The sequence below is a fragment of the Erpetoichthys calabaricus genome, chromosome 13 (genome assembly GCF_900747795.2).
Source record: "Erpetoichthys calabaricus chromosome 13, fErpCal1.3, whole genome shotgun sequence".
Classification (NCBI taxonomy): domain Eukaryota; kingdom Metazoa; phylum Chordata; class Cladistia; order Polypteriformes; family Polypteridae; genus Erpetoichthys; species Erpetoichthys calabaricus.
Window position 1 is genome coordinate 107179817 of NC_041406.2, and position 16094 is coordinate 107195910.

The window sequence follows — 16094 nt, forward strand, 5'->3', positions numbered from 1 at the left end:
GTATTGTGTATTTTGGTGTAATAAGCACACTTTAGTTTGAACCAGGGACTCTATGCGTGTTCATGCTGGGGATCTGGGGCTCGCTGATGCCCCGGTTTCCATCACATGAGACAATCGCACCAACCCGGAGACGAGCCATCTACTCCGCAGTTTGCTCACACCTGCTCCACTCCCCAGCGTGAGCATCTCCAATTATTTATTTAAACTGTCACTTTTTCTGAGCCGTGGACCCGCTATATTACAGTTGCACCGTTAATTGTCGGTTGTCAAGATGCTGTTGGTTACCAGGTGAGTGCTTTCAAACACCACGGCATGTGGTGGTCCTGAATACTTTCCTCTTTTCATTAGTCAGGCTCAGCCATAACAAGGCCAGGCACCAGCATCCAATTGTTGGATTGATTTTGTGTGACATGAAAGGTGTGTGTCTCACTAATCATTAACAGAAAAGGAACAGATATTCATGAGGTAAATTAATGTTAATGTTAGAACAGTTTGCAAATATGAAAGAAAAATTCTGGCATGGCCCACCGTGAATATTCCAGTATGATGATACTACACACCATGTCCACATGACTGGGAACAGATGTTGTTATCATAAACACAATATGGCTGTCTCCATAGAAATACTCCAGACTGTTGCCAGTAAGTGTATGGACTTGTGGCCTTATGAAATGTTATTTTGCAAAGGTTGTCTACACCTGTACTGTGCAGCATGCCCCTATTCTGGGGTCTTTAAAAAGCACTTGTCATGCAATGGTGCCTGAGGATCACCTTCCAGGCTTGTACAAGGTATGCAATATGCCACTGGGACAAGTTAGGGTAGCACACTAGCAATACCATCGAAGAAGCCGCCCAGTGAGGGCACCTCAGCCATGCGCCTGCTCAACTAAACCACACTTCTTCCAGTTGGGATGACATAAATTTGAGGGTTCCTGTAAGATGGTGTCTCTGTCTCAGAGTGGTGGCTCTGAGGCTAAGGATCTGTGCTGGTATCCAGAAGGTTTCTGGTTCGAATCCCCGTCACTGCCAAAGGAGATCCTACTCTGCTGGGCCCTTGAGCAAGACCCTTAACCTGTAATTGCTCCAGGGGCGCTGTACAATGGCTGACCCTGCGCTCTGACCAAGGGGTATGTGAAAACTAACAAATTCCTAATACAAGAAATTGTATAAGGCGAAATAAAGAACATAAATAAATAAAGTCTGAGGACCACAGTCCTCTATGATGGAGCTCTGTGACCCACACCTGCTAAAGAGAGTCCAAAGTTTCCAGAAGCCACCGAGGCTAAACAGGAATATATTGTGCCTGATTTCTGCATGCTCATTTGTTCTTTGTTTTAGACACTGGCAGTTAACTATATGACTCAGCTTGGGTTCTCCTCTCTTTCATTTGCACCTCACACACTCTAAAATATAAGAGATATACACCTAACGTAACAATGTAGATTTAAATATAATTTAAATACAGGATAAATGACAGGACATTCATTGGATACAGAAAATGGTCTTCAAATGTTATGGCATGAACCCACTGACATAAATCCAATTGACTGTAAGACCTGGTAGGCTGCACAGCATCCCTGCTGTTCATGTAGCAGAATATATTATGAAAGAATCAAATACAAGAACTGCAGTCTGAAAGACCAAATTGTACAGTGGCAAGTCATCAGCAATGATGTGAATGTGACAACCAAATTACATTTTATGGACAGATCTATGGAGACAATACCGCAGAAATGGAAATAGAGAGTTAGAAGAGATTAGATCATAAGTGTCATAAGTGGATTTTCAGTTATTGGAATGTATAACTTTTGTAAGTTAATCTTCTGATCTGGACAGAAAAGGTGCTACAGTATATGACTTAAAGTAAATAAATCCAAGCTGTTCAGTGTAGACTCATGCCTATTTTTAATTGCCTTTTGTGCTTACTACACATGGTGACAGAGATGGCTATTATAATCACGTTAATATTTGTAGCCTCACATCATAAAACTCCATTGGCAGTTTTCTTAGAATGGGCTGTTAAAATAAACAAGAACCAGATTGACTTGATAATTGCTTGATATAATTCCATTTTTTCCATTCAAGCCATTCAAGTGAATTGAATTCAGAGCGGGGTGCTGCCTGCTGGGAGGAAATTGTAAACATCAGTCTCATGTGTGTTTCTGTTCAGTCAGCCTGACCCCTTGACTGTCTGGCTGACAACCTGTCACTTCTCCATGCGCACATCTCTGGGGAATCTCTACAGTCAGATTATTTGCTCACCCCTTTGTACTGTCAGCACTTAGGGTTTCTCTTTTGCCCATCCTACATACCTGTGAATATCCGATAATATTCCCATTGTCATCCAATATATTAAAATTTATGATGGCGCCTTGAGTGCTAGGGTCTTCAAACTCAGTGTCACTGTAGATACGGACCACTGGCTTTCCATTCGCATGCTGCAGGGCTGCTAGGATCACATAGGCATAACGTGCCAATCCAAACGTATGCCGCTGAATATTTTGCATGCCTCCTGAGGATATAAACAAAATATATCAGCATGAATAATAGAACGGACAGGTAGTTATACTCTTATAAAATATCTTTCAAGGGGTTAAAGAATATTACAGAAATAAAAACGTTTAAAGCCAGGCTTCTGTAGGTTGAAGTCAGCACTCTCATGCAGTAGACAAATGAACTGCTACATCACCACACCAGCCATATCTAAGGCAATTCACTTTAACTTTCAATCTGGGGGCATGAAGACAGTTTAACTAATGGTTATATAAACAGATACCATGTACATTGTACATCAAACTTCTTAATCATCTTTAACTTCTAGTTAATAGTAATAAAAGAATTATTATTAGAGTTATCAGACATCTCATATTTTCTGTGACATTCCCATCTATCTGCCTCAATTAAGGTGACTATTTTTTCTTTCAGGTAGCTTATGCACATATTACACTGTGCATGTTGTTGCAAACCTTGCTAGATGTGCATCGGTGACTGCGTTTGATCAGCAATCACATAAATTCTGTTAACAACAGACATAGTGTTGGGTGTTTGAGACAGAAACATGGCAAAAAGGGATGTGAAGCCTCCCAGAAAAGCCGCCACATGTTATGGTCAAGCCAGGGTTCCTCCCCTTGCTTATGTTAAAGTGCATCTTTTATCTTTAATGATCCTTTTTTCATTATCATTCATTTTTTCATTTTATTATATTGTTCTCTTCATTTATCATTGGTTTAATTAAGCATAATCTGTTGATTTTATTCTACTTGGTGATTATTTTATACCTATGTGTGTCTTGGAATTCTGTTATGTTCCTAATGTTTTGTAAGTAGATCCTTAAGAAGCGGGGCCACCTAGCTGTAACATTCAAGGGACTGCCGCAATCCTGTAAAGGCAAGCTGGGTATTGAAGTCCAATGTGGTTCATTCAAATGCATTCTGGTGGATTTTGGTGTTTCTTGTGAGTATTGTGCTATTTTTTCAACATTTGTTCGGTTTCTTGACATTTTGGTAATGTCCCTTGAGCTATTTTTGAGGATTTTGTATTAGAACTCACTTGTGTTTTTTAGATTCTTTTATTCTTTTGAACCATTTGCTATATTTTTTCTTTCCATTCAGTAAATTCTCTTACAAGGATTTCTGGAGGCCTTTCTCTACAAGCCAGGGGTTGACAGTGATCCTCAACCCTTTGGGAATTTTGTATTGGAACTCATTTGTGTTTTTTAGATTATTTTTTTCTTTTGAACACAAAAATGCCCTATGAGCAATAAGTAAAGTTAAAACCTGTGACTGGATTACATTAAGTACCTCTAAGAATTAGAATATGTGTCACTAAGAATCTTTATGTTATATTTCAGTCAGGGTTCCTCTCCTGGCTGGGGTTCAAATTCTTGATTGATGACTTTGTTGTACATATTCTATTTATTTGGACAGGTTTTATTATTGCTTTTTAAATGATTTGCATTATTCTTTATGTTTTCATACCTTTTTATGTTCCTTATGTTTTGTGGGTGGTTCCTCAAAAGGTCACCACAAGGGACTGTCTTCATTGTGTTTTGGGATTTGGTTGCTGTGGATTGTAATGTTTTTTGCTTATTTATGTTCTTTGGGGCATGTCTGTTAATTTTTCCTATTTTTGTGAATAAACTCCCAATTTGTAAAGATACTTTGTTTAATATGTCCCTACATGCCAGAGTCTCCATTGTGGGGCACTTTTCAGTTATATTTTGGGGACTAGTTTTAACATTTAAATCCAGCTCCTTATTTTTGGATTTCTGTAGGTCAAAGCCAGCAGGTAGTAGTTAGGGGGACTAAATGAATTAGGGTGAACCTCTTCTGGGCAGCTTTTGTAACTCATTTTGGGGGCCTCACACCGTTTTACCATGTTTGGAACTTCAGATCATAAAACATGCTACTCCCATGGGCCCTGTTAGTAGCATCTTTGACTGGTGTTGACTTTGAGTTTATGTTAGTTGTTTGCATCCTTTGAGCTGGTCTGCTTTGGTTTTTTTAATGCCACTGACAGTTTGATGTGCATAATGCGTTGCCTACAATGTACCATAGCTTATACAGTGCTTTCAGAAAGTGTTAATTTTCAGAAAGTGTTCATTTTCTGCAAACTTTATTGTGCTGTATATTTAACTTTAAACGGATACATTTGCAATTTTTCCCATCTATCTACAGTCAATAATGACAAAATAAGGTCTCCAAAAAGAGCCACAAAAGCTGGCCAGGACCTTCACTGATCTTCCCAGAAGAGGCTTACCCCAATCTAGTCAGTTCCCATAACTACTATTAAGCACATCAAACTATCAGTTATATCATAAAGCAAAGCAGACCAGTCCATGGGATTCAAACCACTAACAATAAACTCAAAGTGAGCACAAGCTGGCAGTGTTACTAATGATCTGAGTAGCTGCATTGGATGTCTTCCTACCTCGTTCTTACAGCTGTGGAGTTGTTATATGTCTAATTAGTGTTAACATGAGTGAAATATATATATATAGAGAGAGCGAGGTTGAGTTTCTTTGCAGCCTTTGTTGATTTTCGTAAAGCGTTTGACTCATTTGATCAAGCTGCCCTGTGGGACATCCTGAGGGTTCGCGGGATCCCCTTGAGGTTGCTGAATATCATGGCCGGCCTGTACACTGGTACTGTGAGTTCTGTGCAGAGTGGAGGCAGGACCTCTGTGTTTTTCCCAGTTGATTCCGGGGTTCTGTTCCTACTCTGTTCAATGCTTGCATGGACTGGGTGTTGGGCAGGGATGTGTGGTCCAGCGGCTGTGGGGTAAATGTTGGCGAAGAAAGATTCACTGATCTTGACTTTGCTGACGGTGCTGTGATCTTTGCGGAGTCAATGGAGGCTCCGATTGGGGCTTTTGAGAGACTGAGCGAGGAGTCTGAGTGTCTGGGTTTGTGAGTGTCCTGGATGAAAACCAAGATCCAGGGTTTTAATGACCTCTTGGGCACAGCCATCAGCAGTGTGTCTGTCTGCGGAGAGAGTGTCGACCTTGTCGAGAGTTTTACTTACTGCGGCAGTGACATTCATGTCTCTGGTGACTCTTCCTATGAAGTCAGTAGATGGATTGGGACAGCATGGGGGCTCATGATGTCACTGGAAAGGGGTGTGTGGCGCTCCTGATATCTATGCAAAAGGACGAAGGTCCAAGTCTTTAGAGTCCTGGTGCTTCCTGTTTTGTTATATATGGTTGCGTGACATGGATGTTATCCAGTGACCTGAGATGAAGGCTACACTCCTTTCATACTGTGTCTCTCTGGAAAATACTTGGGTACTGTTGGTTTGACATTTGTGTCAAATGAGCGGTAGCTTATGGAGTCCCAAATGAGGCACATTACCTGCATTGTGAGGGAGCGTCAGTTATGGCACTATGGCCATGTGGCACGATTCCCCAAGGGTGATCCAGCTCACAGGATCCTCACTGTTGAGGCCCCAAGTGGCTGGACCAGGCCAAGGAAATGCCCACTGATACAACATGTTGCCGCACCCACCACATGACGAACCACCTCAGTATCCCAAATTAGGATCTGAGTGCAGCTGTGCAATGGGTGACACCTCAGCACCACATTAGATGAAATGGAGTGAAAAACTGTGAGATTTTATTTACAGTGGCTGGAGGGCCAATCCTGCCATCAACCCCTAAATTTTCCCTCGCAAGTTGGAGGACCTGCTTGCAGGGCTGAGTATAGGTTAAGGCATACATTTTAATACCAGGATTAAAGCTGTGCATTTAGAAATCTAAAAAAATGTAATTAGACATATGATTCATTGTGATTCTTGGTTGGCCTGACTGCCAAAGCAGCACCAAAACCACTAAAACTAACCAAAGTCTCTTACTGGTTCTGGGATAGTCTGGCCTCACTAATTGTTATACATTTATAAACGTAAAATTACTATCTTAGAGCAGTGCCAATAAATGAGCACTGACTGCATTGCCACACAGAATCACTAAGTAAATTGCACAAAACACTCAGGACTACAAATTATTGATGTTCCAAAATGTGACACATTATTAGGTCTTCAGTAGGGGAAAAAAGACAAATAAAATAAGCGCTGACAATCACTCGCCAGGTGATGGGCAGCCTGAGGAAATGAAGCTCCACAGCAAGGCTTCCCTTTACTGATTGTCTATTTGTGACTCTGTGGGTTTCAACACCTCAGTCTGACAGTTCTTGTGATCATCCCCAGTTTTAGATGTAGGCTTAATGTTTAAAATTTGTTTTTTATCTATGTGAAAGGATTTCAACGTATATTTTATCTCAAAGAGTAATTTTATGTTGCCATAAGATTGTGTCAGTTTATGGTGGTGGGACTTAGCATCTGCACCACATGCTGATTCACTTTAAAAAAACACCGAAGACCTAGGTGTGTTTGCTTGGAAAACAGATGGATAGATTTTAATGGAGGGAGCTCTTTATGCATCAATGACTTGTAAGGAGGAGATCAAATAGGCCCATAATCTGATGGCTGCTGATCAGGGCTCTCCATCACTCCTTATCCTCCTGGACCTTACAGCTGCATTTGTTACGATAGATCATAATATTCTCCTTCATCTTCTTCACTATACAATTGGACTTTCTGACATTGCTTTCGAGTAGTTCGAGTCCTATCTTACAGACAGGGCTGAGTATGTGGCCTTGGGGGATGCTAAATCTCATACCCACAGTGTCACCTGTGGAGTCCCACAAGGATCAGTCCTTGGGCCGACCCTTTTTAATATCTATATGCTACCCCTGGGTCACATCTTCCGCAAGCATGGAGTTTCATTCCATTGCTATGCCAATGATACGCAGCTCCGATGAGACTGGATTCGACTTCTCTTACACCTCCATCAACTTTTTCCTCTTGCTTGGATGAGATTGAGGCCTGGATGTCCAAGAACGTCCTCAAGCTGAACAGCACTAAAACTGAAGCTCTTTTAATTGGCACCCCCTATCAACTTCGTTCCTCTGTAAATTGTATTTCTTTTTCTCACCATACCATTACCCTCTACCCTTCTGTTACAAATCTGGGTGTCAAGTTAGACTCCCATCTGTCATTTGATACACATATCCATCACCTTTGTAAAATTGCATTCCTTCATCTCTGAAACATAGCCAAACTCCGTCCCTACCTCGCCCTCTGCGATGCTGAAAAGCTGACTCATGCCTTTGTCTCATCCAGACTGTATTATTGTAATGCACTCCTCATTGGGATAATAATAATAATAATTTTTTGCATTTATATAGCACTGTTCTCACTACTCAAAGCGCTCAGCAATTGCAGGTTAAGGGCCTTACAGAGCAGAGTCCCTATTGGCATTGACGGGATTCGAACCGGCAACCTTCCGATTGCCAGTGCAGATCTCTAGCCTCAGAGCCACCACTCCGCCCAAAAAGATACCCAAAAAGAGCCTTCAAAAGCTCCAACAAATTCAAAATAGTGCTGCAAGAATCCTGATGAGGGTGCGGAAATATGAACACATTTCACAAATTCTTCGATCACTTCATTGGCTCCTTATTCACCTCCGTATTGAATACAAACTCTGTTTGTTTACTCACCAGTGTATCCATGGAAATGCTCCACAATATCTTAAAGAACTCCTTATACTAAAATCCACTACAAGAAACCTCCGTTTTACAAATACCTACCGCCTTCGCCCCCCTGTGACCAAACTTCATACAATGGGAGACCGAGCCTTTGCAGCCGCTGCTCCACAGCTCTGGAATGCCCTACCAGAGAGCCTAAGAACACAGCAGATTGTGGGCTGTTTTAAAAAAACAGCTAAAGACTTTTCTATTTAGGAAAGCTTATTAACAAGAATGCTCTAATTATTGTTGTTTTATCTCTGTTTTTATCTTGCTTTGCCTTTATTTAAATTTTTTATGTTGCACTTTGAGATTTACTGCTAATGTAAAGTGCCCCTATAAATAAAATGTATTATTATTATTATTATTATAATCTACAAAATTAAGACAAAAATAAAAATGGTGATATCTCACCTCCATTTATCCTTCTCCAGATCTTAATGATTGAGCCTTTGTTCTAACTTAAGTCCATCCATCAATTTTCCAACCCTCTGAATCCGGACACAGGGTCACAGGGGTCTGCTGGAGCCAATCCCAGCTAACACAGGGCACAAGGCAGGAACCAATCCCGGGCAGGGTGCCAACCCACCGCAGGATCTAACTTAAGTTTTAAATGATTTGGAGTTACAGCCTTCATTTAGTGAGTTATGGACACTCATAGCACACTCATGTGACCGGTGGTTGTGTAGTGTGACAACCCCAGGAACCCAGACATAGTTCTGTACGGCTTGCTATGATGAAGTAAAACAGGTTGGATTTGGTCACTAGTCATAGAGGGGGGCAATTATGTACGTGAGAGTTGACAACTAACTAATCTCTAAGAAAAAATGCAAAGAATACAATGTGACCACGAGTAAAGAAGAGAAGTGAGGTTTGTCAAGTAAAGTCAAGTTTATTGTCATACCATTCATACACAGTATTGCAGCATACAGTGGCACAGAAGAATGTTCCCCATAACTCATCATGCAAAATATACATAAAGACAGGAAAAGTACAAGATAAGTGAAACAATGTACTATACAACGAGTTAAAAATAAAGATAACTAAGTGAATAGATAATAATAATTTGAAATAGACAAAAATAAATAATTAGTAATAAATGTAACAAATGTACTCAGTATGCTGCTGCTGAAGAATGTGAATTTCCCATTGGGAAATTCACTATCTATCTATCTATCTATCTATCTATCTATCTATCTATCTATCTATCTATCTATCTATCTATCTATCTATCTATCTATCTATCTATCTATCTATCTATCTATCTACTGCATATAAATTCACTACTAGGCACAAATCTGAGGCTCAGTGGGGCATCACAGAGTTCAGAATCCGGGAGATCCAAAGGGTAGAAGTTGTTGCAGAACCTGGTAAAACTGGTTAGGGTGCTACAGTGGAAGTGGGACAAAGAGAATGTGGGAGGGGTGGGAGCGGTCCTTCACAATGCTCTAAGCCAGGGGTCGGGAACCTATGGCTTGCGAGCCAGATGTGGCTCTTTAATAAAAAAATAATAACGTTAAAAATATAAAACATTGTCATGTATTTCAATCCATTCATTTCCTACCGCTCATGTTCATGGTTGCGGGTGGCTGGAGCCAGTCACAGCTGTCCTCCGGGACAACACCAAATTTTTATTGGATAATGCGTAATGTACACGGGTCATTGTGAGGTCAGGAAGTAAACTTCCCTCCTTTTAATCAAGTAGTCAGCTAGCTAATTTCAGAAACCCTTTTATCGAAGAAGATGGCTAAAAGAAAAAAAGATGAGGAGTATCGTATTTTTCAACAGGAATGGACAGAGGAATTCGCCTTTGTGGAGAGAGCAGGTTCTGCAGTGTGTCTAATATGCAATGATAAAAATGCATCGATGAAACGGTCAAATATAAAGCGGCACTTCGACACATGCCATACTACATTTGCATTGAAATATCCTGCGGGGGACAGCAGGAAGAAAGCATGTCAAGAGCTACTGTGCAGAGTGCAAGCTAGTCAGCAGCAACTCCGTGTTTGGAACCAACAAGGTGACTGGAATTCGGCTAGCTTTGCTGGTGCTTTAGCAATTGTGAGAAACGGAAAGCCGTTCACAGATGGGGAGTATGCCAAAACATTCATGCTTGATGTTGCCAATGAACTTTTTGACGACTTTTCGAATAAAGACAAGATAATCAAACGAATAAAAGACATGCCTCTGTCGGCAAGAACTGTTCACGATCGTACCATCATGATGGCAAATCAAATTGAGGCAACACAAGTGAAGGACATAAATGCAGCACCATTCTTTTCTCTCGCTTTGGATGAGTCAACAGACGTAAGCCATTTATCCCAGTTCAGCGTGATTGCAAGGTATGCTGTCGGTGACAGACTACGTGAGGAAAGTCTTGCTGTTTTGCCTATGAAAGGGACAACAAGAGGGGAGGATTTATTCAAGTCTTTCACTGAGCTCGCTAAAGAAAAAAATCTACAGATGGATAAACTTATTTCGGTGTGTACTGATGATGCTCCGTGCATGGTGGGGAAAAACAGAGGATTTGTAGCGGTTCTTCGTGAACATTAAAAGAGACCCATCCTAAGTTTTCACTGCATCCTACATCAGGAGGCGCTTTGTGCTTAGATGTGTGGCGAGCCGCTTGGTGAGGTGATGTCGCTGGTCATTCGAGTGGTCAACTTCATTGTTGCCCGAGCTTTAAATGATTGCCAGTTTAAAACACTGCTGGAAGAAGTTGGGAATAATTATCCTGGTCTGCTTCTGCACAGCAATGTGCGTTTGTTGTCAAGAGGGAAGGTGCTCAGCCGTTTCGCGGCTTGTCTGAGCGAAATCCGGACATTTCTTGAAATGAAAAACGTCGAGCATCCTGAGTTAGCTAACACTGAGTGGTTCCTGAAGTTCTACTATCTCGTGGACATGACTGAACATCTGAACCAGCTCAATGTGAAAATGCAAGGCATTGGAAATACAGTCTTATCCCTTCAACAAGCAGTGTTTGCATTTGAAAACAAGCTAGAACTCTTCGTCGCTGACATTGAAACAGGTCGTTTACTACACTTTGAAAAACTGGGAGAGTTTAAAGATGCATGCACAGCAAGTGACCCTGCTCAACATCTTGATCTTCAGCAGCTAGCGGGCTTCACATCTAATCTCCTGCAGTCATTCAAAGCGTGCTTTTTTGAGAATTTCGTGAGCGCACTCGTCTTTTTAAGTTCATCACCCATCCACACGAGTGTGCAGTGGACAGCGCCGACCTGAGTTACATCCCCGGTGTCTCCGTCAGAGATTTTGAGCTACAAGCTGCTGACCTGAAGGCCTCAGACATGTGGGTGAATAAGTTCAAGTCACTGAATGTTGATTTGGAAAAACTTGCACGACAGCAAGCAGAGTTGGCGAGCAAACACAAGTAGGGAGAAATGAAAAAACTTCAACCCATGGACCAGCTGATTGTCAAAACTTGGAATGCGCTTCCCGTCACATACCACACACTGCAGCGTGTGAGTATTGCTGTACTGACAATGTTTGCCTCTACGTATGCATGTGAGCAGTCTTTCTCACATCTAAAGAACATTAAGACCAACCTACAATCACGTTTAACGGATGGAAGTCTCAACGCCTGCATGAAGCTTAACCTCACCACGTATCAATCAGACTACAAAGCCATCAGCAAAACCATGCAGCACCAGAAGTCGCATAATGGTAAGAAGTACTTTATTCATCATTGGTTAGCAACAGCATAACAACGTTATTAAAACGAATTCAGAGACTTATTGTACTTTAAAAGTGTTGGTCTTACATAAAATGCACACATTTACTTGTATTTAGTTTTAAACATATTGTATGGCTCTCACGGAATTACATTTTAAAATATGTGGCGTTCATGGCTCTCTCAGCCAAAAAGGTTCCCGACCCCTGCTCTAAGCTTTACAGATACAAGGCTTTACAAAGATGTCTTCAATGGAGGGCAGAGAGGACCCAAAATTTTTTTCTGCAGTGTGCACTATCTGTTGTAGGTCCTTATGGTCAGAGACACTGAAGTTCCCAAACCGTAGAATATCAACTGTGACTGTCCAGGTGTGTGAGATCTGCATTTTTTTTAAATAACAGATGCCTATATTTTCATTATATTTTGCTCAGACAGACAACTTGACTGACAGTACCAGTAATTTATCACCTTAAAACATCTATTTCAACGGTTTGCCTCAGGCTGTGTTGATGATCTTATCACTTGGAAACAGAACTTTAACAGCTAGCCAATCAAAGGTCTGTAAAAGCCCATGTCACAATGCCATATCACAAAGTCCATATCACATATCATGAAGATGTGGAATTTTAATATAAATATGGCTTGTCCGATGGATCAGGCTGAGGAGAGGAGAGAAGAAGAAACAGCAAAACAAAAAGGAGGTCAGAAGAGGGTGAAGGCAACGTGCAACCATTTCAGCTGATCATCAACTAACGTATCTCATGAATACCGATTGATAGATCAAAAGTCACACCATGACAAACTTCCAATCCTTGACATTATCCGTAAGCCTTTTCTAAAGATTATATCTAGACTTTGCTATTTATATTTTCTTTTGTACTTTCTACTACTAGTATTATTATTATTCTTTAACAAATACCAAGCATCCTTTCTATACTTTGTCTTTATATCTAGAGCAATTGAAGTAATAAAATAAATATTAAGAGCAACTGGAATGTTTGGATTTTGCCACATGCTCTGATCTGCAAGATTTATCAGGCTGAGGAGGGGAGCTCCATCCAACAGAAGGAACAGTATGGATAAAGTAAGACATCATTGGTTGATAAATGTCCCTTAGCCAAGGATGTTGAGCCTTTCTATGTTTAAATATATTCTAGAAGACCAGAGTGATATTTAGGTCTGAGATATATCTAAGACATTGTACGAAGTTCGTGCCAACGATAAGTAAGTCTCTCAAAGTGCTAGGCAGTGACGGGCAGTGTATGCGTCATTCATGCGGCACTTATGAGGTTTGGGTCTGTGTGTATGTCTGTATATCTATGTATGTGCGTGTTATTCTTAAGGTGCAAGAGTTGACCAATCTGGTAATGAATTTGGGTTGTTCAAGGGTAATAGTATGATAATAAAGTGCTGCTTGTAATAACGAGATAAGACACTCATAAAGGTTTGGGGTTTTAGCCCCATATACTGTAACAAAAAAATTGGTCAATCGTTTTACAAAAACTCAAAAGACATTGAAGGGTAGGAAGAAGGACAGTTTATAGGGAAGGCCCGGAAATTAGAACATGGAATGCTGGGAGAGTCGTGGTGGTGCATGGGAGTCTGATGTCATCAATGGGGAAGCAGAGGGAAGAAAGGAACCCGGAAGTGTGCATCTCTTTAAGTCATCTGGGCGGTCTTTACGGCGGCGGTGTCTTGGTCTTTCTGAAGAAACAAAGAGAGAGGTTAGCACGCTGCCGTTGTCCCCCGGCCGGACTTGTCGCTGTGCAAATCGGGTCCTTAAGCTGCTCAAAAGCGCTCGTGCGTGACATGCTCTAGAATTGAGATGTTTGTCATACCATAACAGAATTGAAAGAAGATGACCTAAGACTGTGGCTAAACTCACCATATCTAAACAAGTTAGAAAATGTACACATGAGGGCTATGCAGGCATACACTGTAGCCATCAATGGACTAAGTTCAGAAGAGCAGTTCTAAAACCCAGTCCTGGGCCACAGACTTTTTCACCAGGGTTGAGCAGAAGGGTGAAAACAGGCCTGGACAGGACTCTAGTTCATAAGGGGGACCACTCTCACACACACACACACACCGTATTCACACTCAGTAACAATTTGCAATTGCCAATTAACATAAACTAAAAAAAAACTTTCCCTTTTTAATTAATTCCTTCTTTGCTTGAACATGTCTGGCTATAGTAATTTTCATGTAGTGGAACTTGCAAAGCAATTTAATTTAGTGACAAATAGTTGAGAATAACAGACATCAAAGGCAAACTTTATTGCAGTGACTGATCATTATAAATATCAGGTAAATGTGGCAATCTGATGGTAAATTATAAGGTTTGTAAAACAGTGAATCATTATAATCTGCAGATAATGGAGCTGTGGTGTTGGTTTATTCAAAGGTACATACTGAACAAACGTTTATTTATTCTGTGCTTAACATCTTACACGCCACAGGGTGTTTCTTTCATATCTAGATAATCTTTTTGTTTTACCTGTTTGCATTTTATACTTTTACGGTTAGAAAGATCATTGAACTTACTTGTTATGACTTAGAGAACTGTAAGGTGTGAGATGTTGATTCACTAGCTCTCAGGAAAGACTTCACAAAGCAGAAACAATTTCCTAATGCAGGTTTCTGTGTGCGCTTAGCTGGACTTGCAGATGCAGGATTAATAATTATAATAATAATTTATTTTATTTATAGGCACCTTTCAAGGCACACAAGGACACCTTACAGAGTACATTAATAACAACAGTCACAACATAAAATTAATAAAACATTACAGTACAATAAAACCAGAATAAATACAATAATAAAATTAAATTTTAATTTATCTGCTAAAATTATCAGACAGAATAAACCAGCTTAAAATGATGCGTTGTAAAATGAGATTTAAAGGTAGGAAGAGAGTCAATATTACAAATGTTTTTTGGGAGAATGTTCCAGAGGCGAGGGGCCACTCGACTGAAAGCTCTAAACCCCATGGTAGTCAGGTGAGCAGGAGTTATAATAAGATCGATAGAAGAAGAAGATCTAAGGATACGAGAAGGAATGAAGATGTGAAGAAGATCAGAAAGATAAGGAGGTACCAGATTATGAAGCGTCTTGTAAGTAATAAGCAGAATCTTAAAATCAATGCGATATTTAACAGGAAGCCAGTGAAGCTGTTGAAGGACAGGAGTAATGTGTTCTATGAAAGAGGTTCTGGTAATAATACAAGCTACAGCATTCTGAACCAGCTGGAGCTGGTAAAGGAGTTTGTGAGGAAGACCAGAAAGGATAGAATTACAATAATCAATACGAGATGTAACCAGAGCATGAACAAGAATAGCAGTGCTGGTAACTGAAAGAGATAAACGTAAACAGCTGATATTACATAGATGGAAATATGCAGACCGAGTGACATTATTAATATGTGCCTCGAATTTTAAGGTATTATCGAAAATAACACCTAAGCTCTTAACCTGGGAGGAAGAAGAGATTAGAGAATTATCAATAGTCAATGAAATATTATCACATTTACTGTCTAAAACAGATTTAGCTCATCCCTGAAGAACCTCTGTTTTATCACTCTTTAATTTAAGAAAATTAGCAGACGGCCATGATTTAACTTCCTGCAGACAGTCAGTCAGGGAAGAAGGTGGAAGAGTGGAATCATGTTTAGTAGACAGATAGAGTTGGGTGTCATCAGCATAACAGTGAAAATGAATATTAAATTTCCTTAAGATATGACCAAGGGGCAGAAGATAAATAATAAATAGAAGGGGGCCCAAGACAGAGCCCTGGGGAACACCACTAACAACTGGGCAAACTTGTGATCTGAAATTTTTTAACTGTACAAACTGTATACGATCAGAGAGATATGACTTAAACCAGGCATGTGGAGTGCCAATAATACCAATCGATTTTAATCTCTCAAGAAGAATATCATGAGAGATTGCATCGAAGGCAGAGCTCAGATTAAGGAGCACAAGTATGGCTAAAAGCCCAGAGTCAGCTGCCATCAGGAGGTCATTGGTGGTTTTAACCAGGGCTGTCTCTCTACAGTGAAATGGACAAAAGCTAGACTGAAATTAACAAAAAAAACACACAGAAACATCTCATGACAGCAAGTTCCTACCCCACGTACGCTGGTGTTTCATTAACTTGTACTGTGGATCTGCTTGCCATCAATAGTGGCTTATCAGAGGTGAAAAAGAGGAAAATATGCAAAATATATAAGCTGGTATAAAGGTAAAGGTAAGGTAAAGTTAAAACATTAACTTAAATAATTCACACAAAATGTTTCTTTGTTTTAGCATAGACAAGTTAGCAGATTCA

The 16094-nt window shown here is 40.4% G+C and overlaps 1 protein-coding gene across 1 annotated transcript in view; it reads right to left on the bottom strand.

Annotated features, from left to right (window-relative positions):
* mocos (molybdenum cofactor sulfurase) overlaps window positions 1-16094 on the bottom strand; it is a 542026-nt gene that overhangs the window by 128948 nt on the left and 396984 nt on the right. The window contains exon 6 of the mRNA XM_051935533.1: window positions 2313-2512. Coding sequence (XP_051791493.1) covers window positions 2313-2512 — 200 coding nt within the window. The remainder of the gene's footprint in view (window positions 1-2312; window positions 2513-16094) is intronic.